Source organism: Phyllostomus hastatus, unplaced genomic scaffold (assembly GCF_019186645.2).
Source record: "Phyllostomus hastatus isolate PE091 unplaced genomic scaffold, TTU_PhHast_1.1 phas_scaffold_182, whole genome shotgun sequence".
Classification (NCBI taxonomy): domain Eukaryota; kingdom Metazoa; phylum Chordata; class Mammalia; order Chiroptera; family Phyllostomidae; genus Phyllostomus; species Phyllostomus hastatus.
Window position 1 is genome coordinate 18,313,051 of NW_025334013.1, and position 26,058 is coordinate 18,339,108.

General features: G+C 39.6%; 1 protein-coding gene across 17 annotated transcripts in view; it reads left to right on the top strand.

Moving 5' to 3' along the window:
* Window positions 1–26,058, top strand: part of EPB41 (erythrocyte membrane protein band 4.1) — a 166,224-nt gene that overhangs the window by 82,133 nt on the left and 58,033 nt on the right. For all 17 annotated transcript variants that reach the window (XM_045859204.1, XM_045859199.1, XM_045859201.1 and 14 more), the window contains 4 exons: window positions 7,990–8,032; window positions 13,959–14,034; window positions 16,138–16,356; window positions 24,836–24,923. In XM_045859204.1, the coding sequence (XP_045715160.1) occupies window positions 7,990–8,032; window positions 13,959–14,034; window positions 16,138–16,356; window positions 24,836–24,923 (426 nt within the window). The remainder of the gene's footprint in view (window positions 1–7,989; window positions 8,033–13,958; window positions 14,035–16,137; window positions 16,357–24,835; window positions 24,924–26,058) is intronic.

Sequence of the window (26,058 nt, forward strand, 5' to 3'; positions counted from 1 at the left end):
TTTGGGTCACAATGAGGGTCTTCAGCCCATCCCGCGTTGAGGGGAAAGCAGGAACTTCATTAGCACATGGCCCAAACAAACCGTGTCCAAAAATGAATCTGGGGAAGACTTCCTTAGCATTGCCAAGTTAAAGGCCAGTACTGCTACAAAAGTGATCTTGATGACGACAGTCCTCCCTTGCTAGGATAGCTCTTGGGTCATGCTTCTTCAGTGTGGGTGGGTTGCCCATTCTGTCTTGCACATAACTCTCTAGTGATGTTTCTTCTGCTTCCTTGATCCTACCTTTTCCTTTTGTTTTGTTAGAGTGCTTCTTCTAAGAAATGGTACATGAGATGTAATCTTTTTCAGACATTATATGTCTGAAAAATATCTTTATTCTACCCTCACATTTGGTTGTTAGTTTGGTTGGGTGTAGAATTTTAGGCTTGAAACCATTTACCTTCATTTAGGAGGCATTACTCCATTGACTTCTGACTTCCAGTGTTGCTATTAATGAATCCAAAGCCATCCCGACTTTTGATCCTTTGTCTAATATTCCCTCTCTTCCACCTTTGTAGAATTAAGTTAGTAGAACCTTCTTTACTTTTCTTTTCTTTCTTTTTTTCTTTAGCATTCTGAGATTCACAGTGATGCATCTTGTTGTGGCTTATTGTCTACTGTTCTGGGCCCATGTATGTTTTCTTGATCGCACTGTGATGCCCTAAAAAATGTCACTGTCTAGCACATTGCCTGGCTTGAGTGTAATAGGCATTCAATAAATGTTTGTTGGAAGAGTAGACATATCACACTTCTGAGAACTGCTTTCCGCTTATTAGTTAGGAGTTAGGTAAATGACTTATACCTCTCTTGTTCTTGGTAAAATAGGAATTATAATGAGATATATCTTTGTAAAAGCATGTAGAATGGTGCCTGGCATGTAGAAAGCGTTTGGTAAAAATTAGCTATATCTTGTTATCATGATAGTATTATTTTAAAAAGAAATTACCAAGTAACCAAAGCCCTTGCTTAAAAAAATTAGATGTATGTTTCATAATCTAGAGGCACATTCTGGACCATACCTCAGCTTGAATAAACTACCCGATCTTTTCTCAGGCAGGGAATACTGGAGAAGAGTATACTTTTTACTTAAAATTAATGTCTTTAGTCAGGTATTCTGACTTCACTTTAGTTACCATTCCCTATATATTTACTTTCTATAAACCAGATTTCCAGATACTCTAAGTATACAGATATTCATGGAATGATTAAATCTGCAGAGCAATTAATCTATGATTGTCATACATCTGAATTTTCTGCCATTCTGAAAACAGGCTCTGGGGGCTCGTCCCCCTCATTTTAGAGATGAGAGAACTGTAGTTCGTAAAGACTGAGTGGCTTCCTCAAAGCCACACACTCCACTCGCTTCTGGAACCCCTTGCCTGCCGCCCTTCCCTGAGTGATTTTCTTCTTCAGCTATGTCTCTGTCCTTGATTTCAACATTTTATTTTTGTTTCTTGGTTTTTGCTTCCTAACTACAGAATTAGTTACTCATATTGTGGGCAAAAATGTGAACCATAACACAAGGAGAAATAAATTTTTTACAAGGAGAAATAAATACATTCCCAAGGTCTAGTGTCTCCTTTTGTGTGTGTAAAGATTTATCCTTTGTATGTGTAACTTCTCTCCTTAAGAGCATTTGTATCTGTGTGCTTTGTTTGTAGAGAATTTGGTACCTTTATCAGGGAGGGGAGTTAATTAGATTGACTTTTTCCTCACATGGAGTAGCTTGCTTGCTCTTTTCCCTACTGACTGCATGATAATTGCCAAACTGAGTCTGGCAAGGAAAGAGGGAAAGCAGTGAGAAGCGAACTTCTATAGCCCTGTGAGAGATTTATGCCGTCCCCTTAGTTAAAACTTTATCATTGCTATCCTGATTTATTTCAGTAGCATTCTTTATTTTTTCACTCATTTATTCATTCATCAAACATTATTGAGTAGATAGCATCTGCCTTCTGCTGGGCTGAACTATAAAAGACATAGTCTCTTTCTCAGGGAACTCGCAGACTGACTGAGGGATGTAAGTAAGATAGGTTCTATGTTCTATCAACATAGAATGGGTTTTCTGCAGAAGGTAACATAAGATCTACATTATAAGAGTTAGTTAGGAATCTTACAGATGAAGAATGTAGATAGAATATTTCAAGTGACAGAAACAGTATGTGAGAAGGTATTTTGAAATACATGCAAGACCAGTAATTATTCAGTTGAATGAATGGAGATCTGTATCAAGATATTGGTACTCTTCATTTCTATATTAGTTTGAAACATTTTTTAAGCTCAAGAAGAAATGCAATCTATTTATTTATTTTAAATGATATTTTATTGATGCATAATCAATAGTTGTTCCAATTTTACCCCCTTTCCCCCCTCCCCCCCCCAGCATTCCCCACACCATTGTTCATGTCCATGGGTCATGCATGTAAGTTCTTTCACTACTCCATTTTCTTTCTTTTTTTCTTTTTTTAAACTAGGTATCTTTTATTTTTTAAGATTTTATTTATTTATTTTTTTTAGAGAGGGAAGGGTGGGAGAAAGAGAGAGAGAAACATCAATGTGTGGGGCCATGGCCTGCAACCCAGGCATGTGCCCTGACTGGGAATCGAACCTGCAGCAATTTGGTTCGCAGCCCGCGCTCAATCCACTGAGCTACGCCAGCCAGGGGCTACTCCATTTTCTATGCTGTACTTTATATCCCCATGGCTATTCTGTAACTACCTATTTGTACTTCTTAATCCCCTCACCTCTTCACCCATTCCCCTACACCTTTCTCCCATCTGGCAACCATCAGAACGCTCTCCATATCCATGATTCTGTCTCTGAACTAGTTTGCCTAGTTTGTTTTTTAGAATCAATTGTTGATAGATATGTATTTATTGCCATCCTATTGTTCATAGTTTTGATCTTTTTCTCAAATAAGTCCCTTTAACATTTCAAATAATAATGGTCAGGTGATTATAAACTCCTTTAGTTTTTTCTTGTTTGGGAAGCTCTTCATCTGCCCTTTGATTCTAAATGATAGCTTTGCTGGGGAGAGCAGTCTTGGCTGTAGGTCCCTGCTTTTATGACTTTGAATATTTCTTGCCAATCCCTTCTAGCCTGCAAAGTTTCTTTTGAGAAATCAACTGACGGTCTATGGGAACTCCCCTGTAGGTAACTAACTTCTTTCCTCTTGCTGCTTTTAAGATTCTCCCTTTATCTTTAACCTTTGCCATTTTAATTATGATGTGTCTTGAAGCGGGCCTCTTTGCATCCATATTGTTTGGGATTCTCTGTGCTTCCTGGACTTGCATGGCTATTTTCTTCACCAAATTAGGGAAGTTTTCTTTCATTATTTTTTCAAATAGATTTCCAATTTCTTGCTCTTTCTCTTCTCCTTCTGGCACCCCTATGTTGCGAATGTTGGACCTCTTGAAGTTGTCTCAGAGGCTGCTTACACTATCCTCATTTTTTTTTATTCTTTTTTCTTCTTGTTCTGATTGGTTATTTTTTGCTTTATGTTCCAAATCATTGATTTGATTCTTGGCTTCAGCCACTCTACTATTGTTTCCCTGTAAATTATTCTGTATTTCAATTAGTGTATCCTTTGTTTCTGACTGGATCTTTTTTATGCTGTTGAGGTCCTCACTAAGTTCCTTGAGCATCCTTATAACCAGTGTTTTGAACACTACAAGATAGATTGCTTATCTCCATTTTGTTTAGTTCTTTTTCTGGAGTTTTGATCTGTTCTTTCACTTGGACCATGTTTCTTTGTCTTCTTGTTTTGGCAGCCTCCCTGTGTCTGTTTCTATGTATTAGAGCTGCTGTGAATCCCTGTCTCGGTAGTGTGGCCTAATGTAGTAAGCGTCCTGTTGGGTCCAGTGGCACAGCCTCCCTTATCATCCAAGTTGGGTACTCAAGGTATGCCCTTTGTGTGGGGTGAGTGTACCCTCCTCTTGTAGTTGAGCCTTAGTTGTTGTTGGCAGGTCAATGGGAATGACTTACCTTCCCATTGCAGCAGACCAGTCACTTGCAAGGACTGGCTGTGATGACTGACCACCAACCTCTGCCCTCCTTGGAGGTTCAGCTGTGCAGGGGCAGGGCGGTAGTGCTCCCATGTCCTCTGTTGCTGTCCATTGGTTGTGCAGGCCCTGGGGTTTCCCCCACTGCAGGCCAAGGTCAGCTCACACCAGTGTTTTGCCTGGGGCCACCCCACCAGAGCTATAAAACAATCTGAGATGACTACTACTTATGCTGGGCCTGGAGATTCCCAGGGAAGCCACGCCGTGAATCTAAGCTGGCTGCTGCTAGTGCGGTGCCTGGGGCCACTTACTCACGGGGGCCAGCTGTTGCTTGTTTGAAAGGAATTAGGAAGTTATGAAGCAGGAGCCAAGATCAGTCACTCATATGTAGAAACCATTGTTAACAGCTGCGTGTTGGGTGGGACAGAGCCTCAGGGGATCTCCAGGGCAGGGCAAACAGTGTTAGCCTGGTTGATGGAGTCTAAGATATGTCACCTGTCTGCTCTGTGGCTCTCTTGAGGGAGGGTTCAGAAAAGGGTCAGTGGCCTTTGCCTGACTTTCTGTCTGGGAGAAAGCTGTCCCCGGCTCACACCTTGATGCCAGACACTTGAGTTCCTCCTGTGTCACTAGTACCTTTCAAGCTGCTACCCCTGAGCTCAGAGGGAGTGAGTCTGAGTAAGTCTGTGTATGGGTTCTTTAAGAGGAACTGCTTGGGGCTCCAGAAGTTTCTTCCACTGACTCAGTCCCTGCTGGTTTTTGTAGCCGGAAGTTGTGGGGACTTATTTTCTTGGCACTGGAACACGAGGCGGGGGCGCCTGGTGTGGGACTGGCACTCCTCGTTCCCGAGATATCTCACCCGAATTTTTATTCACCACGTTTGGATGTGGGACCAGCCTGTTCCATATCTCCACCTCTCCTACCGGTCTGGATGGATGTGGTTTCTTTAATTCAGTAGTTGTGAGACTTCCATTCAACTTGATTTCTGATCCTTTTGAGTTACGGTTGTTCCATAATTTAGTTGTAGTTTTGATGTGGTTGTGCAAGGAGGCAGGCTGTGTTTACCTATATAGGAAAGCAATTTTCTAATGCACAAACTTATATTCTGTTTAAAATGTTAATTTATTTAACTCACCAGATATAATTGGCAAAATGGACTCCCGACAGGGAGACATTTGTGTTGGTTCCAGTTTTTTGCTATCTTTTCTCTTCTTCATGAAAATTCATTCCATTTCCTATTTCAGATGTGGGAATTTCCTGTTCCCATATCTCCCTAGTTACCCAAGCCAGCAACTTGGGAATTATCCTTTACCATTATACTTTACCAACAGTCAGTCATAAACCCTGACCATTTTAGCTCCTAAATATCTTCTCTGTCCCATAGACTTTATCCTGTTACATTCTTTCGATGATCAGTATCAGTATACTTTATTTAATACTGGCTATATGTTTTTTATGTACATGGTGTAATTTAATCCACAATAACTGTGAGGAAGGCAGTTTTATCTCAATTGTATATGTGAGAAAACCAAGACTCGGAAAGATTGTCTTATATAAAGTTGCATTACTAGTAAGTGGTGGAGGGGTCAAGGTAGGATCAGAGCGCAAGGCTCTCTGATCTCAAAACTGGTACCCGTAACCACTGCTCTGCTCTGGGCCACATTTATCATTCTCAACAGCAACCTCTTATTTGGTCTCGCTGTGTACAGTCGTGTTTCCTCAAATCCATGCCACTCCACTTCAAAGCCTTAAGTGACCCCCCCTTGCCTAGAACTCAGTCAAGTCCAAGTTTCTTAACATGGAAGGCTATGTCCCTGTCCGTTTTACATCTCTCCTCCGTACCTCTGTGTTCCAGCTGTGTGGAAGTACAGGCCGCAACTCAGATATATCGTGTTCTCTCGTATACTTTGTGCCTTTCTAATTACTTCCTCCTCTTTTTTGCATGGCTAATTCTTGTTTGTCCCTCAAGCCTCACTGTGGGTCTCCCAAACATTCTTTCTGAGAAACATTTCCTAGCTGCCTCATATCCCCAGTCCGTTTTGGTGCACCCCCTCTCGGCTCTGAGAGCACTCTCTGCTCTCGCACAGCACACAGCACAGCACTCTCCTGCACTTCTGTCATCGTGATTATCACGCCCAGAACAAACTGATCGCTCAGCGTTCGCCGCTTCCATTATACAGACAGCTCCTTGAAGACAAGTGCTATTTTTAAATCCCTTTTTGTAACCGTGGTACCTAGCTTGTGGAGGCATTCCTCAAATATTTGTTAGCTAAATAAAATGCTATGAAATGAAGCATTTAAATTGAACATAAAAGTACCTATTCTTGTGCACACTGTTTTTTAATTTTGATTTGGAGGTTGAGACACTGAAGCAACAATAATGTATTCTATAAGGTAGCTTATACCTTGGGGTACCATGTGATCGATACAAATGTGGGTTTGCCCTCTCTGTCGGATTGTGGGGAATGGCTTATGAAATCTCTGTAGGAAACTTGGCAGCTTCAGGTTATTTTGGGAGGTTTCTCTTAAAAATAGTGGAAAATATGGAGTTGCCTCACTATGGTGGGGAGATGTTTACTTTAAAGTGGTAACAAGCAGGCTGTGTTAAGAATTCTGGATCACATGGTATAAACCATGGTTCTCAGAGGTTCCACAAAACCTATCCGTTAGCACATTTAAAGTCTCCCCTTGCCTTTGGACCTAAAGTTCTTTGGTCTTGACGAGAGGTGAAGGAGAAACACCCTGGTTACCTGCTTTCTGACAGGGCTTAAACTAATGTGTGCTTAGTTTTATACTATAGAACAAGTTTATATTATGGCATTTTTAACATATACTTCTTAATCATCTGTGTTCATTGTGGGAGCAGGGGAGATAAAAGGAAACTCGTCTTCACTCTTGTGCTTGTTGTCTGCTGTAGTGACGATCTTTATATAGTAGTTAAAGTGGGATCCAATGAAATATAAGATGGGGGTGTTCAAGTTCATAGCTTGGGTGGGGCGCATTGGATGGCCACCTGTGCTTTGCCCTTGTTGGTAGAGGGTGAAGAGGGGGCACCTTACTCTTCTTGTCTGCATACCACTGAGATTCAATTTTAAACTTTTTAGAGGAGGGAATAGGGAAGATTGGGAGGAACTCCTGGGATGCTGGTAATGTTATATGTTTGCTTTGATAATTTATTGCTCTATGCACTTACGTTTTATGTACTTTTCTGTATGTATCTTATGCCAATAAAAATCCTTTAAGCAATTTACTTTAGAAACTTCTGTCTTTAAAAATTTCCCTAGGAGCCTCTGAAAGATGTTAAGGGTGAGGCTTTTTTCAAGCACCGTTACTTTGCATGGTCCATCACCGTGGTGGGCAGACGCTAAGTGGGGCTGAAGAACAGTGAAGGGAGAGACTGGTGTGGACAAGGTTAGCCAGGGGAAACCGAATAGTCACTCAGTGAGCATTTATTGAGGTGAACCACGTCCCAGGTGCTGTGCTGACACAGAAGAGCCAGATGAGACTGGAGGTCAGAGTCGGAGGGAAAATAAGATCCGGCTGATGTCAGTAATCCTGGTCATAGATCTCTACTAGACTTTATAGTGTAATAAAAATAACAAGAGCTTATTTAGCATTTCTCATTTACTAAGAGTTTTATGTATATTCATTTAACCTTCACAGTAACTCTCTGAGATAGGCACTACTACTAATATCTTATTTTATCGATGAGGAAACTGAGGTACAGAGATGCCTAAAGACACTCAGCTAGGAAGCAGTGAGCTAGGATTCCAGTCCAACTACCCAGCCCCATTTTTCTACTCGAAAATACTGTGTCTGGGAAATGAATGCCAAGAATACTGGAGACGTAGGTTGACCCGGAGGCACCGTTTGAAGATGGTCAGCAACCCTGATTCCGGTACTCTCTTGTTTACGTTTCGGAGATCTGTGTGAATGCCTTTTCTTCTTTTTACAGACATGGCTGGACTCTGCCAAAGAAATAAAAAAGCAGGTTCGTGGTAAGTGAATGTTGCCTTTTTTTATATTTCTTTCTTTTAGTAGGTCAGAGGATTTCTAACCATTTTCTGACTGTTAGGCACTTTAGAATCCTGGCTATAGCAGATGGCTTTGAAATGGAGATGAAACCTTCCCCTGGAAGGAGGAGATTCCATAATAGAAAGGTGCAGCGGTAGTGGACGCTGTCGAGATGTAGGTCAGATCCTGATGATTTTTTTTTTTTTTTACAACTAGGCAAAGTTGGGGAAGATAGGGCCAGCTGAGAGAAACAGGAGGTGGAAGAGAACAAAGATGAAAAGAGAAAAAGGATATGGGAGTCAGTTCTCAGAAGGGCAGTGGTTGAAACTATAGTAGCCTTCAGTTCAAAGTGTGCTGCCTGGATTTGTACTTTTCAAATTGTTCTGGGCTAACCGTCTTCATGTTTTCCTCTCCGTGGTTCTTTTTGTCCATTTTCAACATTCCTCTTCCAAACTGAAGTGTAAGAATAGAAGAATAAGAATTCTTTGCCTGTGATCCTTCTCACATTGTGGCTTTGTCCCAGCTTCAGACCCCCTAGACTATATTGCTGCTGTACACCCTTCTCCGACTAGTATGTTTCTAGGTCAGAAAGGCCTAGATTACAGTTTCCTGGCTACAGGCTTAGTGGGCTGGCTGAAGGGTAGAGACCTCCTCCCTCAACCCCCTACTATTTGTGACCAGATATCCTTTGAGTTTAGTGTATTTTGAGGAAACTTCTAGGAACTACAAAGACGTTATTCATCATCATTAGTAAGTTTTAACTCTTTATCACCTGAAAACACATTTTAATTTTTGTTTCTTAAATAAAATAATTTTATTATGGTGAAATGTTTTCCTCTAGACCCTATTTATAATTTATATTTCTTAAGACAGAGAAACAAAATGGTCTTTTGGACTATCAACTTTCCATATTTGCTCTCAGCCTAAAATTCTTGTTTTAAAATGCAAGTCTGCAAAAAATACTCGGCAGATTTGAGACATGACAAGAAAAACACAGCTCCTAGCCCCTTTCAATGAAAATACTTTTAATGTTCAATTTTACTTAGGAATAAGTGATTTTATGAGAAGACTCTTTAGGAAGAACAGTTAAAAGTCGAGTTTATAGGCCCTGGCTGGGTAGCTTAGCTGGTTAGAGAGTAGGTTGCATCATAGTAGCACCATTTGCCTTAGTCAGAAGAGGGAAACAACCCAGTGTCTATCAGTGGATAGCGGATAAACAAAATGGGGGGGGGGCGGGCCATACAATGGCATATTATTCAGCCTCGAAAAAGGAATGCCGTACTGGGAACTGCTCCAGCATGGATGAACCTAAAAAACATTGCAGAAGGAAAAGAAGCCTGACACAAAAGGCCACATATTCTATGATGCCATTGGTATGAATTATCCGGAATACGTAGACCCATAGAGACAGAAAGCACACTGAGCTCGCCAAGGCTGGGAGAGCCGAGGGAGTGAGTGCGTCATGGGTACGGAATCTCTTTTGTGAGTGATGAACGTGGTTTGAAGTGAGATAGAGGTGGTGGTCGTACAACATTGTGAATGTACTCAGTGCCACTTCGTTATATGAGTGAATGTACGGACTTTTATACTTTAAAATGGCTTTGTGGGAGTTTCACCAGACTTAAAAAAAGAGTTGCTGTCATGACACCCTTTCACCCCGAAATACTTCAGTTTGCATTTCGTAAAAACTAGGAATTGGTTTCTTACATAACATTACCAAAAGCAGGAAGTTAACGCTGAGGCAACACTGTAACCTAGAGACCTTACTTGTCAGTTGTTCCAATAACGCTTTTATAGAAAAGAAAGTCCAAGGTGCCACTTTGCATTTGGTATCACATCTCTTTAGCTGTCTTTAATCTGGAGCAGTTCTGCGGCCTTTAAAGTATTTCATGATACTAACAGTTTTGAAGAACCCAGACGAGTTGTTTGTTAAGTGGTAACTTTGAGTTGGTCTGGTTTTTCTTAATGGTACTTGAATCTTAAAGTTATGCACTTTGGCAGGAATGTCATTGAAGTGTTGCTGATTTAGAGGCAGAAATTTTAATGTTGAAACTTTTTAGGGCTTTTCCAGCTACCATTTTCCCCCTACTAAACCTTCTCAATAAGGAATTATTAACAGTATGTATCATATTCTAGAAATAGTCACTGGCTAAAGATTAATTTTAATATTTTTAAAAATCCCAACTGATTAACTTTTTTAGCCTCCCTATTGCATTTGACCCTGAGCTTGTGTACAGTGAAACTGGGCATCTTTTTTTAAAGTATCCAAAGCTTGTATCTCTTGAATGGAAAAAATTTGAACTGAAAGTTTGAGTTCCTCTGCTTACAGTTGCTATTAACAAAAGTAAAAGAGCTAATTTGGGGGACATTTCTGTTTAGATATTATTTTAAATGATTAAATTTCCTTATTTCGAGTTAAATAGAGAGGAAACATCCAGTCAGAATACAGGGTTTGTGTGCGTGTGTGTGTGATTTTTGTCTGATTAGATCTAGTGACTTGAGGTCAGTGGGGGATCTGGATTAATAAATAAATAGGTAATTTTTTAATCCTCCCTCAAGGATATGTTTATTAATTTTAGAGAGGGAGGGAGGGAGGAAGAGAGAGACAGACAGACAGATGGACACACCCATTGTTGTGAGAGAAACACTGATGGGTTGCTGTCCATATGCGCCCCAACCAGGGGCGGAGCTCGCAAGCTGGGTATGAGCCCTGACCAGGAACCAAACCCACAGCCTTGTGGCATATGGGATGATGCTCCAACCAACAGAGCCACCCGGCTAGGACAATAAATAATTTTAATATACTAGTACCTATTCTTCTTTTATGCAGTCCTTTAAAAGATTGTTTTTTTCTGGAGCTGTAGCATTCTCCTATAACCTTCACAACAGTGCATGAGGTCAGCTACTTTATTTCATCTATTCACTCAGCAAGTGTTTCTTGAGCATCCATGATATGCCAAGCACTGTTTCAGGCACTAGGGATACGCATTAAATAAAACAGAAAAAAATCTTGTCCTTGGATATTAGGGTTTCAGTGGGAGGAGACAAAGTTTATCCTTTTTAATTACAGATGTGTGTTGGTGTGTATATCTGTACATATATGAATATATCTGTTAAGTAGTACATGTACAAAGCACAAAGTTCAAATGCTGTGAAATAGAATGTAGCGAGAGCAGGTCTCCCTCCTAACCGCTCTCCCCCAGCCTCTCACTCTCCCTCCCCAGGCGTCCCCTTCTCGTTTCTCACCTGCTATGACTAGTTTGTCGTGTGTCCTTACAGGAGTAGACTACGCATATGTAATTATACCTGTAGTATGTACTTTTTTCCTACCCCAACTTTCATGGTTGCTTTCTGTCTGTGCTATTCTTTGCCTTGATTTTTTTTTCACTTAACAGTGTATCTTGGAGCTGTATCTTCTTTTGCTAAATAAATATATTCAGATTGTTTCTAGATAGTTGCTATTGTAAACATTTCTTACACACACTTCATTTTGACCACAATTAAATATATGTTTAGATAGATATAAATAGATAGAAATGAAATTTTGGGTGACAGGGCATATATACATTTTACATTTTGATAGATATTTGTCAAGTTATTCTTCATAGTTTTGTGCCAGTTTACACTCACATTGGCAGTACATGAAAGTGCTTTATTTCCCCACCAACCCCGGGGTCATTAAGCTTTTGATATCAGTTACTTAACACAGAGCTCAAAGGAAAACAAATCACACTCTATAAACTATTGCTAATTTAAAAAAATTTTTTTTATTTATTTATTGTTAGAGGGGAAGGGAGGGAGAAATGGAGAGAAACATCAATGGGTTACACCCCCAACGGGGGACCTGGCCTGCAACCCAGGCATGTGTCCTGACTGGGAATTAAACCTGTGACCTTTTGTTTTGTGGGATGACACCCAACCCAAAGAGCCACACCAGTCAGGGCAGTAAACTATTACTAATTTGATTTCCTTACTGTTATTCTTCCTGTACAATTAAAAAATTGTTATTTATATACTGTATATTTTGGACTATAAGATTCACTCTCTCCCCCCAGTTTGGAAGGAATAATGGTTGTTAATGTTGCTGTTGAGTTCCATTTACATTGGTGAAATATTATGTTATTTATGTTATTAAATATTTTACCACATTTTTTGCTTCAAAATTTTTTTCCTATTTTCCTCCTCTAAAACCTAGGTGCATCTTATGGTCCAAAAATACAGTACATTATGAAACAAGTAAATTTGTTTGAAGTTCTTAAATGCTGAATTCACATAGATAGCTTAAACATTCTTTTGGCTATCTTGTTTTCCATATGGATTTGCTCTAGCCAAACATTTTATAGGTAATATAGAAATCACCTTTTTAAAAAAAAGTTTGTATGGGAAGTTATGAATTGACAATGGCTAGACTGATGTGATTTTATCATATCAGAAAGTAAAACAACAGCGCTGGCCAGCATGGCTCAGTTGGTTGGGCAGTGTCCTGTAAAGTGAGAGGTTGCTGTTTAGATTCCCTGTCAGGTCACATGCCTGGGATTTGGTCCCCTGTCGAGGTGTGTACAGGAAGCAACCAATCGACGTTTGTCTCTCTTGTCGACATTTCTCTTGGGCATACCTTGGAGATATTGCCCATTTGGTTTCAGACTATTGCAATAAAGCAAATATCACAATAATGAGGGTCACACAAAATTTTTGGTTTCCCAGTACGTAGAAAAGTATACTGTAAAGTAGTCTATTAGATGTGCAATAGCATTGTCTAAGAAAACAATGTACATACCTGATTTAAAAAGCACCTCATTGCTAAAAAAGGTAAACCATCATCTGAACCTGTTAGAGAAATGGTGCCGATAGACTTGCACAAAACTTTGTTAAAAACGAAACAAAACAACCCCCTCCACAATATCTCCAAAGTATGATAAAGCAGAGTTCAATAAAATGAGGTATGCCTGTATTGAGAGATGTCACAAATAAATGATGCCACCACCAAAAGAGAACATTCATGGATCATTCAGATGACTTCTGAGGACACAGAGTGGCATACAGATCACATTTTGAAAACTGTTGCTGTAAACATGTTGACCTATAATGATGCGGACCCCGGCCCACGTGGTCCATGTGTTGTGGATTCGATGAACAAATTCACACGGACTGCAGAAGTCCTGTGGAGAAAAAGGGGCGGCATGGCCACTCTGAGTGAGAGAGGGTCCTGACCCCCACCTGGACAGGCTTTTATTGCTTTTCTGGGCTCATTATATTGAGGATGGTCCTCATTTACTATGTACAGCTTCGTTAGCTGGTTACCTTTTACAGAAAACAAAGAAGAGGATGTTGCTAATTACATCAAAGAAGAAGGATATTTGCAAATGCAAAGGGAAAAGTGGTTGAACTGGTTACGCTTGTCCTTGGGAGGTTTAGCATAGATTTTAGGAAGTTACTTTAAAGATATGCAATAAACATTTGATGCCTCAATTCAGGGTGAGGGAGTTTTAGCAAAAGCAATGCTCATAGCAGCCTCGGTACAATGCAGGCCTGATTCCCCATGGGAAAACCTATCCATGGGCGTGGGTCCTGTGTGCCGACCTTGCTCCCCATTACTTTTCCGAATTGGGCTGGGCTACATTTCCCATGCCACACGGAATGGTTCCCTACACTATAAGATGGTTTCCTTTGTGTTATTTTGTCTATATGATTTTAGTCTTATAAACAAGACTGTATTAAGTTTTTTTTAAATGAAATCATCTAACTCTACCTCTTAAATGGTATCTAAACTTTTAAAGAAATGAAATTATTTCATTCACAAAGCATGACAATATTAAAACTTCAGGAAAGAAAAATTTGAATATTTTAGGTATTTCTAACAATCAAAAACTTAGGCATATGCATAAAATTCTTATGCATTTATTTTTACAGGTATCCCTTGGAATTTCACATTTAATGTAAAGTTTTATCCACCCGACCCAGCACAGTTAACTGAAGATATAACAAGGTAAACCATTTATTAATAGTTAACTATGTAATAAGTCATTCTCCTTATCACAAGCTCTGAGAGTTTCTCTTTTCAGAACTGAAGAAAAATGATGATCTGTTAAACTAAGATAGAAAGTTGCTGGTGACCTCAAGGCAGGCTAGCAAATAGGTGAGCTAAAAGCCTCAAATATCTGTGCCTCGACTGGAAAAAATTGGCGGGGGAATTAACCGTGCCCATCGTGGGTATTGTGCTAAGCCATGGACCGGGCACCAATCAACCATACCGACCTCGAAAGGGCAAGACACAAATGTAGTAGTAAGATAGCTTCGCTTTTTGTTAAAAATACTCCTCTCCCACCATGTTCTTTCTTATAGGGATTTAAAAAACTAAGGCCTAAGTGTTATTATTAGTTCTTCCTATCTCCTTTTTAAAGTGTGTGATTAGGTAGATGAGCCATACAAAATAAGTCTTCTTCAGTAATCTTTGAGCCCACTTAATTTATGGGGTAAGTCTTGTACTTTTAAAAAACAACTTACTGATTTAAGAGTGTGGCCTTCATTGAATTCTATATAAATATTAACAAAAAAGAAAGTGGAGAGGCAGTATATAGTAAAGAGTGCTACTGTACATGTTTGTATACATAGCACCTTGCTCGGAGCCTGTGAGTAGTAGGTACTTGGCAAGTGTCTTTTCAATTGAACTGTTGGTTGTTGAGAAATTACTTTCTAGTTCTGTTCTTTGCTGTTCAACTGTCTGATTACAGACAAACACACATTTCTGGGCTTTAGTTTTTTTTTCTCTCTCAAATAAGAGAATAGCCTAAGACTCTTAAAATGTCTGATTGTTAAGTACTGTGAAATTTCTACATAGTTTTTAAAAAAGTATTCTTTGTCTTGTTATACTTAGTACATTCTTAAAGTTGAGATACGCGATCTCTGCCTAAAAAAATGCTTTGGTTATTTCTTTTTCACAGGCAATATTTGTCTCTTAGAGTTGCTACTTACTCATCTTTCTTCATTGAGGTTTCTTATGTATACAACAAAACAAATCTCTAAAATTCTTTATTAATCATATTTTAGAGGAGCTTAATTAAGATTCTTGTGGTTGGCTGGCATTGATCTTTTTTAAACATAAATATAGTAGTGACCAGATACAGATAACAAAAACTATTGCCAATAAAAATGTTATTCAATATTTTATTATGGTCAAAGCAAGGATATGATTCTGAATAATATACAAAATTAAATGTAATCATACCTCCCAGCTTTCCTCTTTGGTAAAATAGTCTGAACTGGTCAACTTGGTCAGTTAGAACAAGAATTAGGAGGTCAGGGTCATGGGTGTGAACATGACACTGACAGCAGCGAGGGTCTAGCCCAGGGAGGGTCATTCAGCTGGTCTGTCGGACTGAACTGTTTTAACACCAACCTGAGTTCCCGACAGTTAGCGCACTGGTGAGGTGAGTCTTACAAGATGACAGTGTGTGAAGGCTGAATGCAACTTAAGCCCATTTTAGAGGAAAAACACACTGAAAACTGTTCATATTCTAGGGAAAATGTATCAGTAATGTCATTTTTGTATATGATGAGCAATATACTGGCAAAGGGAGTGATGGAAAAGGCGAGGCCCGACTTCCAAGTCAAACAGCCTTTGTTACAGTCCCACACGGAGCGAGCTCGCCCTCGGAGGCTGACTCCTCCTCTGTAATCCAGCAGTGACTGCCACCCCACCCCCCCACGGGTTTGCTCTGTCGAGGTTAGACAAGTATATACGTGTGTGTGATCCTTAATGCAGCCAACAAAACATAGTTTCTCTACCTCCTTCAGACTTTGCCCAACTTTTCCTCTTTTCTTTCTAAACTTCTTCCCAACCATGACTCCAAGTTTAAAATAAAACCTTTTTATATGAAAAAATTTCAAGCACACAGAAAAGAACCAATGACAACACAAGGAACAACCATATACCCACTACACGGATTGAACAGTTATTAATATTATCTCATATTTACTCAGTCACTTTTTTCTCTCTTCCTCTGTCTCTCTCCCCTTTCTTCCTTTTCTCTCCCTATATTTTGTCATTGTTGTTGCTGACATGGTGACATCTTTTCTCTTTTGGCTGTAGATATTATTTATGTCTTCAACTTCGGCAGGACATAGTTGCAGGACGTCTGCCTTGTTCCTTTGCAACCTTAGCATTACTAGGTTCTTACACCATCCAGTCTGAGCTGGGCGACTATGACCCAGAACTCCACGGTGCGGATTATGTTAGTGATTTCAAACTGGCCCCAAATCAGACCAAGGAACTTGAAGAGAAGGTCATGGAGCTGCATAAATCATACAGGTAAATATGCCTCCCGGGTTTGTTCTGTGTTTGTTTCGGCAGTGAGCTTAAACCATTGACCTGGCATTGATTCAGTATTTGCCTTAGCAGGAACTGGTGCCATAGAAAGAGTCGGTATAAGCTTAATTCCCTCCCAATTCTTTGAGTAAGCCATTTAAAGGTCTCTGAACCTGTTTTCACATCAGAGTAATGGGTGTTGCATTGTAAGAGAAAACGAAATGAGGTCATATATGCAAAGCACTAAGGACAGTGTCTCTGGCACATAGTAAGTGCTCGGTAAGTGATAGCTATCATCATGATTGCCATACCTAATTTTTTCATATTTTAAACTTATGCTGTATTAGGTGTCTTGTGATCCTTAGTGCAAAGTTTCTTGACTTGGGGGTCTATGTACAGGGATAGACTTCAGAGGGCCCATGAAACCCCGTAAGGTGTATTTAAAGTCTGTCTATTAAATTTACTGTGTTTTTTTTTTCATGGAAATATTGATGATGTTGGGAGGTATCATAACACATTTATCAAGAGCAAGGGCTTGTACACTAAGATGGGTCACATTCTTGGCTCTGCGTGGTCCTGCCCTTGGGACTTTGGGCCATTCATTTCATCTCTCTGAGCCACAGGTTTTTTATAAATCTCAGAGAGATTATCTCCCTCAGAGGAAGTAGGGTGGTTGATAGGGTTAGAAAAGATAAGGGGTGGAAAAACTTAATCCAATGTCTTACGCATAGTAAAAATTCAATAAATGTTAGCTAATAGTAAAGTGCCAGGATAATTTGTGTTTCTTCTCTTGTACATCCCATTGTTGTTTGGGTGACTTGCTATGCTAAATTTTGTAAACTGCCTTAGCCTACTAAGGCAAATGTCTGATCTTGGCCTTGAGTTAGTACCTTGAGTTATGTTAGTATGAGTTATGTTATGATGTTCCAGAGGGTCACACCACTGAGAAATCTGGAACAATCTTTTTTTTTTACTTTGTTTTTGTTATTGTTCAAGTACAGTGGTCTCCATTACCCGCCCGCCCCACCCCCCCGCTGCCCCCGCCACCCCAGCCATCCCAGAACAGTCTTAGCAGGCTTTACACAATAAGTAACAAGTGTTCTGTCTCTCCGTTGAGCACTCTTGTTTTCCTTGAAGTGGTTCCAATAGATTGAGATGCTTCAAGTAAGAGAGCTTTAACTCAAGGTGCGCCAATTCTGGCTGTCTTATTGCCCCCGTGTCATGAGAACCACGAGGATTGCAAGTCTACAACCTGTATAGCAGTAGTCTTAAGAGAATTACCCCACTCTCACGGGGTCGTCCTGTTTCCCCATAGTGCAATGAGAACGGTGCACTAATATCAGGACCCACTAAATATAGCATTTGCAACTTGTTGATGATTGTAACTTAAGGATGTTACATTGTCCTCAATTACATTTTAATAATTTTATTTATATTTTGATGATTCTAGAAATTTATGTATCTGTACACAAAATATATTCACTACATTTATATATACAAAAGCAAGTAGTAGAAAGAAACAATCAGTTGAAATAATTTGATTTGTTAGAATGTCAGGGTAGTAGGGGAATGATCTTTTTATTTTCTAATAATTTAGAAATGATTTTATGCCCTAACTGGTGTGGCTTAGTGGGTTAGGCATCATCCTGCAAACCAAAAGGCTTCCTGGGCACATGCCTGGGCTGTGGGCCAGGTCCTTGGTTAGGGGCACGTGAGAGACAACCAGTCAATGTTGTTGCACATCGATGTTTCTCTGCCTCTCTTTCTCCTGCCCTTCCCCTCTCTCTAAAAATAGATAAATAGATAGATAGATAGATAGATAGATAGATAAGGCATGCCTTATTAGTAGTATAATTTTGGGCAATCAGTAAATAGTAAATGTGTATGTATGTGTGTGTATATAATTTTTTTGTGTTACTGCTGTGGAGCCAAACAGCAGATGGTGGCAGGTTATGATCAGTACTTTAAATCTGCCTCTGATGATTCCTTGAATGGTAATTTATCATAGTAGAACCTCAGGTTTGGGAGGACTTTGTAGTCTTAACTCTCATGCTTGACTCTCTGTTGTAGTATTATCACACAGTCATTATAAGCTGCTAATTATGGCGTATCGATTATGTGTCAGACACTCTGCTAAGCACTTTATGTACAGTATCACATTTAATCTTTATAACCACCCTTTGAGTTAGGCCAGCCTGGTCATCATCAAGATTTTTTCACAGGGTCCATGAGGTCTAAATTATTTTCATGGTAATGCTGTGGCGATATTTGCCCTTCCCTGTGTTGGAATGGGGGGCGCACAAGCGAGGCAGTGAGTGACACCACGCTAGTGGTCATTATGTTCTCTACCAACATGCACCTTCATTTTTTAACTTGCAGTTAAAAATAAGACTCACAGGGACGGTTCAAGTAGAAATTTTCTTGATGAGGCAGTAAAAAAGATGATTATTTTTTAAAGTCTCAAGCACGTTTCCATTTAATATTCTGTGTGATTAAACACGACGTGCACAGAAAGCAGTTCCGCCGCGCACTGACGCAGTAGTCGTCTTGAGGTCAGCTACCGCGTAACTGTGTGCAGTTGTGAGCTGAGTTTGCCTCCTTTTTAATGAACACCATTTCTACGTGAAAAAAATGACTATCATTATGCAGACTTGATTATTTGGAAGTTGTTTTCTTAAAAATGTGTACTAACCTGGTACTTTTAGGGTTAGTAAACAACCTGATGGTATTTGTTGCTAATGACAAAAGTCAAGCTTTCAAGTGAAAATTCAAAGTTTGGAAAACTTGTTTTGCCACCACGATCTTGACAGGATCCAAATACTTAAAGGCTTTTCTGATGAAGTTGTAATGATTTTAACGAATGTGATTTTTTTCTTATATTGTGCAATGAAATGTGAACATTTGGAAGTCTTGCATTATTCAGTGAATTAGTGTTTTTTTCAAATATTAAATGCATGCTGTAAAGCATGCATGGGTTAAAGAAAAGGTCCATTTAAAACATTCAAAATGCAAGATAGACCAATGGATTTTAATGCAACACAGTATAAAAGTTTATTGATATGTTTTCAGATTTCACATCGCAAGTGACCTTTAAGCAACTGCCATTGTTGAGTTTTGGTGTCATATCAAAGAAGAATGTTTTTAATCCTCAGTCCTTCCCTTTCCAACTATGTGTCTGTGTGAGATCACATTAGTATATTATAACAAAATCAACATATTGCAACAGATTGAATGCAGAAACTGGATAGGAATATCCAACCTAAGCCAGACATTTAAAAATTTTGTAAATATGTAAAACAATGTCCATTTGTTACTACATTTTGGGAAAATACTGTTACTTTTTACACAAGAAGTATTGTTAGTTTTTATACAAAAAGAGAGGAGAGGCATCCTGAGGTCCAAAACTTTGAGAACCACTGAGCTGGGTAATAAGACGGAAGCATGGGCTCCGGAGTCAGCCGGTCTCACTCTGAGAGCAGGTGCCATCCCTCGTCAACTTAATGACTTTTAGTAAGTTACTTAAGTGCTCTAAGCTTTGTTTTTTTTTTTATCTGAAAAGTGAGGGTGATGATATGAATTTTATGATGGTTAAATAAAAAAATCCATGTAAAGTGCTTAGCATCATGATTACTGTGTAGTGGGAATTCAGATGTTTGCTAGGATAGTAATAATTCTTGTCCCTATTTTATAACTGATGAATGTGAGTCTGCGTTTAGAGAACTCCTCTTCAGAACTTAACAGAATTTAAACCCCAAAAGGCAAAACGATCTCAGAGGACAAATGGATATCGTTCAGTTGATGTCCTGTTAGGTATACAGAGAGAAATTGAACAGTAGTGAATCTCCTTGAATAGAAAATTTAGTAGTCTTTCATTTTGGAATTTACTTGCTCCTTTTTAGAATGATCAGCAACCCTTACAAACAGAAAGCCAAATGGGAGTTTTAATTCTGTCCAACAACATGGCGTTTTAACCAATCCAAAGACACTTCTGCTCAGGCAGAAGTGTTTTACTACCCACTGAAAAGTGCAGACAAATGACCCCCTGCTCCTCAGGTAAAGCAGGAGACAACCACTGTATATGGAACCCTTAGTAGTGGCCCTTTGCCTAGACAGAGACTTTGAAGCTGTAATGACACTTCAAACTTACACTAGCAAATCAAGCTTTAAAATTAATTGCCCTCCATTTTATGGGTACTAGGACGGTATGTAAACTTGTCAGTTATCCTCCTTAATTATTTAAAATCACAGTCCTTAATTAAGAGATGCAACAGACATCATTAAGAGGCTGTCACATGACGCTGGAGCTCACTGAGTGGCTCTATATCCTGACCCAACTTGCTCAAAATGAACACAGAGAAACTTTGTTACAACTCTCCTTTTTAATGAGCAAGAATTAACCAGTGTCAAAGCTCCCTGGGTAGGTACTTTTGGGAGCGGCAGTACTTTCAAGTAGTCAATGATTAGGCGGTACTTAATAATTCAGGACAGCCATCTTAATGGTTTAGAAGTATCTAATCTCTTCCCAGCTACTTTGTTACTACTTTTAAGAGTCTTGGAAAACTTGGGAAAAGCTATAATCTTTAAAATGTTAAGTTGAAAATAATTTAAGTTTAATACATAATATTACATTTATAAAATATGTTATATTTACATGCATAAATATCTGTAGGTGATGGGATTATAGGAGGTTTTTTTCCGTGCTCTTAATGATATTTTCCAGATTTCACACAGTGAATATATATGATTTTTATAATCAGAAAAGGCTTCCTTAAACAGTTTTTTTCCTAAAGTCATTAGGTGGGATAGAGCAAGATAGTTATTCAGGCAGAAGGGCGGTCTGGCTGGGGATGTTCGGCCCTAAGCAGGGTGGGGAGAGCGTTCATAGGGGTTTGGGGAGCAGCCTGGCGTGAAAAGTCAGAGTTCAAATAGGATGAAGAGCGTAGTCATGTGTGGGATTGCGGTGGCGGTTATCAGAGCCAGAGCAGAGTGAGAAAGGCATCCACGTGGGGGTAAGGCCCGCATGGCGTGGGGGACGTCCCTATGGGTGGTGCCTGGTTCGGGGCGGTGAAGCCTGAGCAAGACGAAGATGTCCACGGAAAGGGGTGGCCTTACTCCAGGAGGCGGAACCTGAGTGAGGCAGGAAGGACAACCCCGTGCGGGGAGCAGCCCAGAGTGGGGGATTCAGAGTCCAAGTGGGCGAAGAGGGCGTCCACATGGGGGACGCGTCGAGGGCAGCAATGAGAGATTGGTTCTACACAGGAGGGTGATCAAATCAGTCAATACATTAAGGATAGTAGGAGTCGGGTTTCTTACTGTCCCTAAATTAGGAGATACAAATTTTGGAGAATGAGAGACTAAAATGAACCCTGTGATACTGCATTAAAACTGGAGGTTCCAAAGTGAACTCATGGTCTCCGGTAGGTAGGTTGGTAGATACACACACACACACACACACACACACACAGTCACACACATGCACACACAGATACTGACATGCTCTAACTCTACTTTGTATCAAAAGGAGGTGCTTGAAAAATGGTAGGAAATGGTCGGAAGGACAGAATACAGGTTGGAGACACTCCCACTGACCAAACTTGGAGCAATTTAAGTACAAAATAAATAAGGAAAATAATTATAGTGCATTGAATAAAATGAGAATCCGTGACTTCATACTGATATAAATAAATGAGTAAATTTAAAGTTTGATAAGAAATGGGATATTCAAAAGGTTTCACATGTTACCTCAGTAAATTTAATTTAAAAGAAAAAGACTATAATAGATGGAGAAAGGTTTCAAAATACGTTCCCACAAAGCGCTTATTAATTACAAAGAGACGAGGAGGAGCCTGGCAGACATCAGTGGTCACCGTGAACGTCATCCGTGAAGGCACGGCCTGAAACTGTGTTCCACCTGTGAGGGTGCACTGAGGACCCGGGGCCATTTCTGTGCGTTGCTGTCAAAGATACAGAATGTGCATCAACTCGTGGAGAACCGCAGTCCCAAACGGAGGAGGCTTTCTATAGAATAATTGTCCTACGATCTTCCAAAGATCCAGGTTATGAAACAAAGATTAACAAACTGTTCCAGACCGAAGAAGACTAAAGAGTCATGAACTCAATGAAACTTGTGATGCTAAACTGGACCCTTTTGCTATGCAGGATGTTTTTGAAACTGGCTAAACTTGAATGGGGGTTAGATGGTAGTAATGTATTAACATTTCGTAGTTTTGACAGTTATATTGAGGTTATGTAGGAGAATGTCCTTATTTGTAGGAATGACACACACTTGGAAGTGATGAGTCATTAGATTGGCAGTTTACTCTCACGGTTCAGGAAAACATTACTTGTATTATAGGTAACTTATTTTAAAGATTTTATTTTTTCAATTACAGTTTACATTCAACATTATTTTGTACTAGTTTTTGTGTTACAGGTAACTTTTAAGTTTGTGTGTTTTAAAATTTGTTAAATTATATTATTTTCAACTAATAAGGAAAGTTATAAAGTTAAAGATCTCTTTTTACTACCTTCCCACAATACAGTTTTAAAGCATGCTTACTCAGAAAAGCACTTAACCACATAGTTTGAAATTTAAATCTGTATTGAAATTGATTGACTCCATTAAGTTCCCTTAGAGTTGGAGGAGTGAGTTTAGGGAAGATTTTGTCATGATTGCTTCACTTAATGTTTTAAAATTTGTCTTCAAATCCATGTGGTCCAAATCATTTCTCTTTTATGAGCTGCATAAGCTTTATCACCGTACCATCAGAAACAAGTTTGCAATAATAATAAACATTTATATTTTATAATGCAGTTTTACAACCATTACCTCATTTTGTCCTACCAGTCACATTTATTCATTCAGCACAGACCAAAGTCATTACCTGTCCTAGTCTCGGAAGTATTGTTATGATTCTTTGTAGCTGGGATATGGAAGGAGACACCAGGTCACCACTTTTAAATACAGGAGCCAGGATTCCAGTTCAAGCGATAAAACTTGAGTCCTGACTAGATCTTGCTGCCATAAACAAGGAGTTACAACTTGCCCATGACCATGTGACCCCTCAGGGCCTATTTCTTCATCAGCAAAATGAAAGTGTTGGACTCTGTAACCTTCCAGCTCCATTCGAGCTTCAAGATCCTAAAATTCAAGCCACCAGTAATAGTAACAACAAAAACCATAAAATGACTGGAGTAACCTTAATTATAAAAGTATTTAACTTACGTATGTGGGAGAGGGATCAGGGGGACCACAAAACTTTCTTGAGATGTTTTTAATGACTTAAATATACAGATTTGTAAATATCTTATTTTTTCCTTTTTTTTTTGGTGTGTGTGTTCAATTTGAGATCCATTAAGAAACAGAGCTCAGACGTGATAGTGCGGTGCTGGTGAAAAGCAGTTTATTCAGGGAGGCTGAGACGTTAACAGATCGGCTCCCTCTCTCCCAAGATTTTTTTTTGGTTGTTGTTCCGAGAAACCCTTTGTCCTTTTTAATGACGGTAAAGACAGATGGGTTAGGAAGAGACGTTTTCCATCCTGTTAAATGAACAGGCCACTGCTGCTTTATATAGCTTGAGCCAGTCTTACGGGAAACAGGCATTTCCATGGTTTTTCTTTGGGGGAATGTGTGCATTCTTGTTACTCTGAGGTTATATTTGATTGGTCTGAACCGTGCAGCACTAGGAGTGGTATCTTTCTCTCCAAAGCTCAACGTAACTGCTCATAAGCACTTTTCCAAAGAGAGGGAAGTTAAAAAGGAGAAGGAAAGACCGTCACAGTGAATGTTTAGGCAATGAGACTGATTGTTTTCAAACAAGTGAAATTCATTATATGCCTAGTAATGAAGACATCTTAATAACAGAGAAAGCAGCCCCATTATCTGCATGCTTCTATTAACCAATTTATTTTGTTTAGATCAGTGGGCAGGAACACCATCTGTTACCAGAAATTCTCTTTTCATCAAGCCTGCCCCCATTAAGAGTTCAGTTAAGTAACTTCAGCTGCCCTCCTGTTTAATTTCCATAATAACTCAATTTAGGGGGATGGCGAGAAAAAGGCAACTAAGAGGATATTGTAAATTGTACCCTGCCCTCTGAGGATTTAATCTGGTCACCCTTTTAGCCAGAGAACGTAGTGGGTGGAGTTTATGTGTGTTGGAGGAAAAGGCTCAGGAGAGGGAGGGGCAGAACTGATGGCAGATGGGGCTACTTTAAGGACATTGTTTAGCAGGATTTTTTTTTTAACTTTTTCTGATAGCTTTTTGGTGGGCTTTTTGTTTCTTTAAGAACTCTTATTTGAAGGCATATTTTAAGAATCATTTTCCATAATATTCTACTTCTAGAACTGTGAACTATTATCTACACACATATTGGTGCATATATGTTGATGTGTTTATATAAAATATAATGATTATACAAATATTATTGTAAATGTTGATGCTGTGACACTGAAAGAGTTTTAAATTTGTATCCTATCAAAGGTCCATGACTCCAGCTCAAGCTGACCTGGAATTTCTTGAGAATGCCAAAAAGTTGTCCATGTATGGTGTTGACCTCCACAAAGCAAAGGTAATGACAACTTTGGCCTTTATTCACATGCACGTGTCAGACCTGTGTCATAAAATGCTTCTTACCAACATTTATCTGGGATGTTGTTGTAAAATATCCTAAAGAGATAGGAATTCATGTTAGAATTTTAAGTCTACAAATTGAGGCAATCAAGTATATCAAGTATATAAATTGAATTACCCCTTTGCAGTTCCACCATCAGAGTTCAAGTTGCATATCCAAGCCACTATATAGATCAAAAGGTACAGCACCCAGAGCAAAAGAAATTATGTTTTCTCAAAATGCAGATGCATTTGAAAATATAGAGTGGCATCAATGCATGTTTCACAGCCAGTGCCACTATGTCAGACTCACTTGGAGCGTTTGTTAAATATGCAGGTTCCCAAACTCCTCCCAGATTTATTTTGAGTTATTTCGGAGGAGAGGCTAAGTTTCCAGATTTAATGAACATCCCAAACGGTTCTCATCTATGCTTGAATCTGAGACCCACGGGCTGAAGGTAGCAGTTCTCAAAGTGTGATCCCTGAACCAGCATTTAGCATCTCCAGGAACTTGTTAGAAATGCACATTTCGGGCCCCATCCCAGAACTGCTGAATCAGAAACTTTGTGCCCAGAGCCCGGCAATCTGCTGAGCCAAGCTGTTCGGTGATTCTCGTGCACATGGCATGAGTGATAGTGGCTCATTTGAAAACCACAGAGTTATGAAATTGGAAACTTGAGCTTTAATCCTGGTTCTGCTTAATGCAACCTAACAGAATGAGTACTTCAGGGAAGTCGCTGGGCTTCTGTCATCTTCAGCTACTGGAGTGGCTGGGAGGCCGAAGAGTTTTTGAGGGAAAGGGCTCAAGGGATGATCAGAGGTTCGTTTAGAGGAACTTAACTAGGATGCATGAAGAGGGGACTCAAAACTATGTCCCATGAGAAACCAGCAAAGGAATAGGGCTACTTAGCCCACAGAAGGGAAAATTGGGAAGGCATAATGTCTGTCTTCATGTATTTAAAGGATTGGTGTGTGAAGTGGAGATTTTACTGTTGTTCCAAAGTGCAGAACTAGAGGCAGTAAAGTGGAAACTACAGGGAAAGACTGTTCAGCTCATTCTGACAAACTGTCTACAGTCAGAGCTACCTCATAAG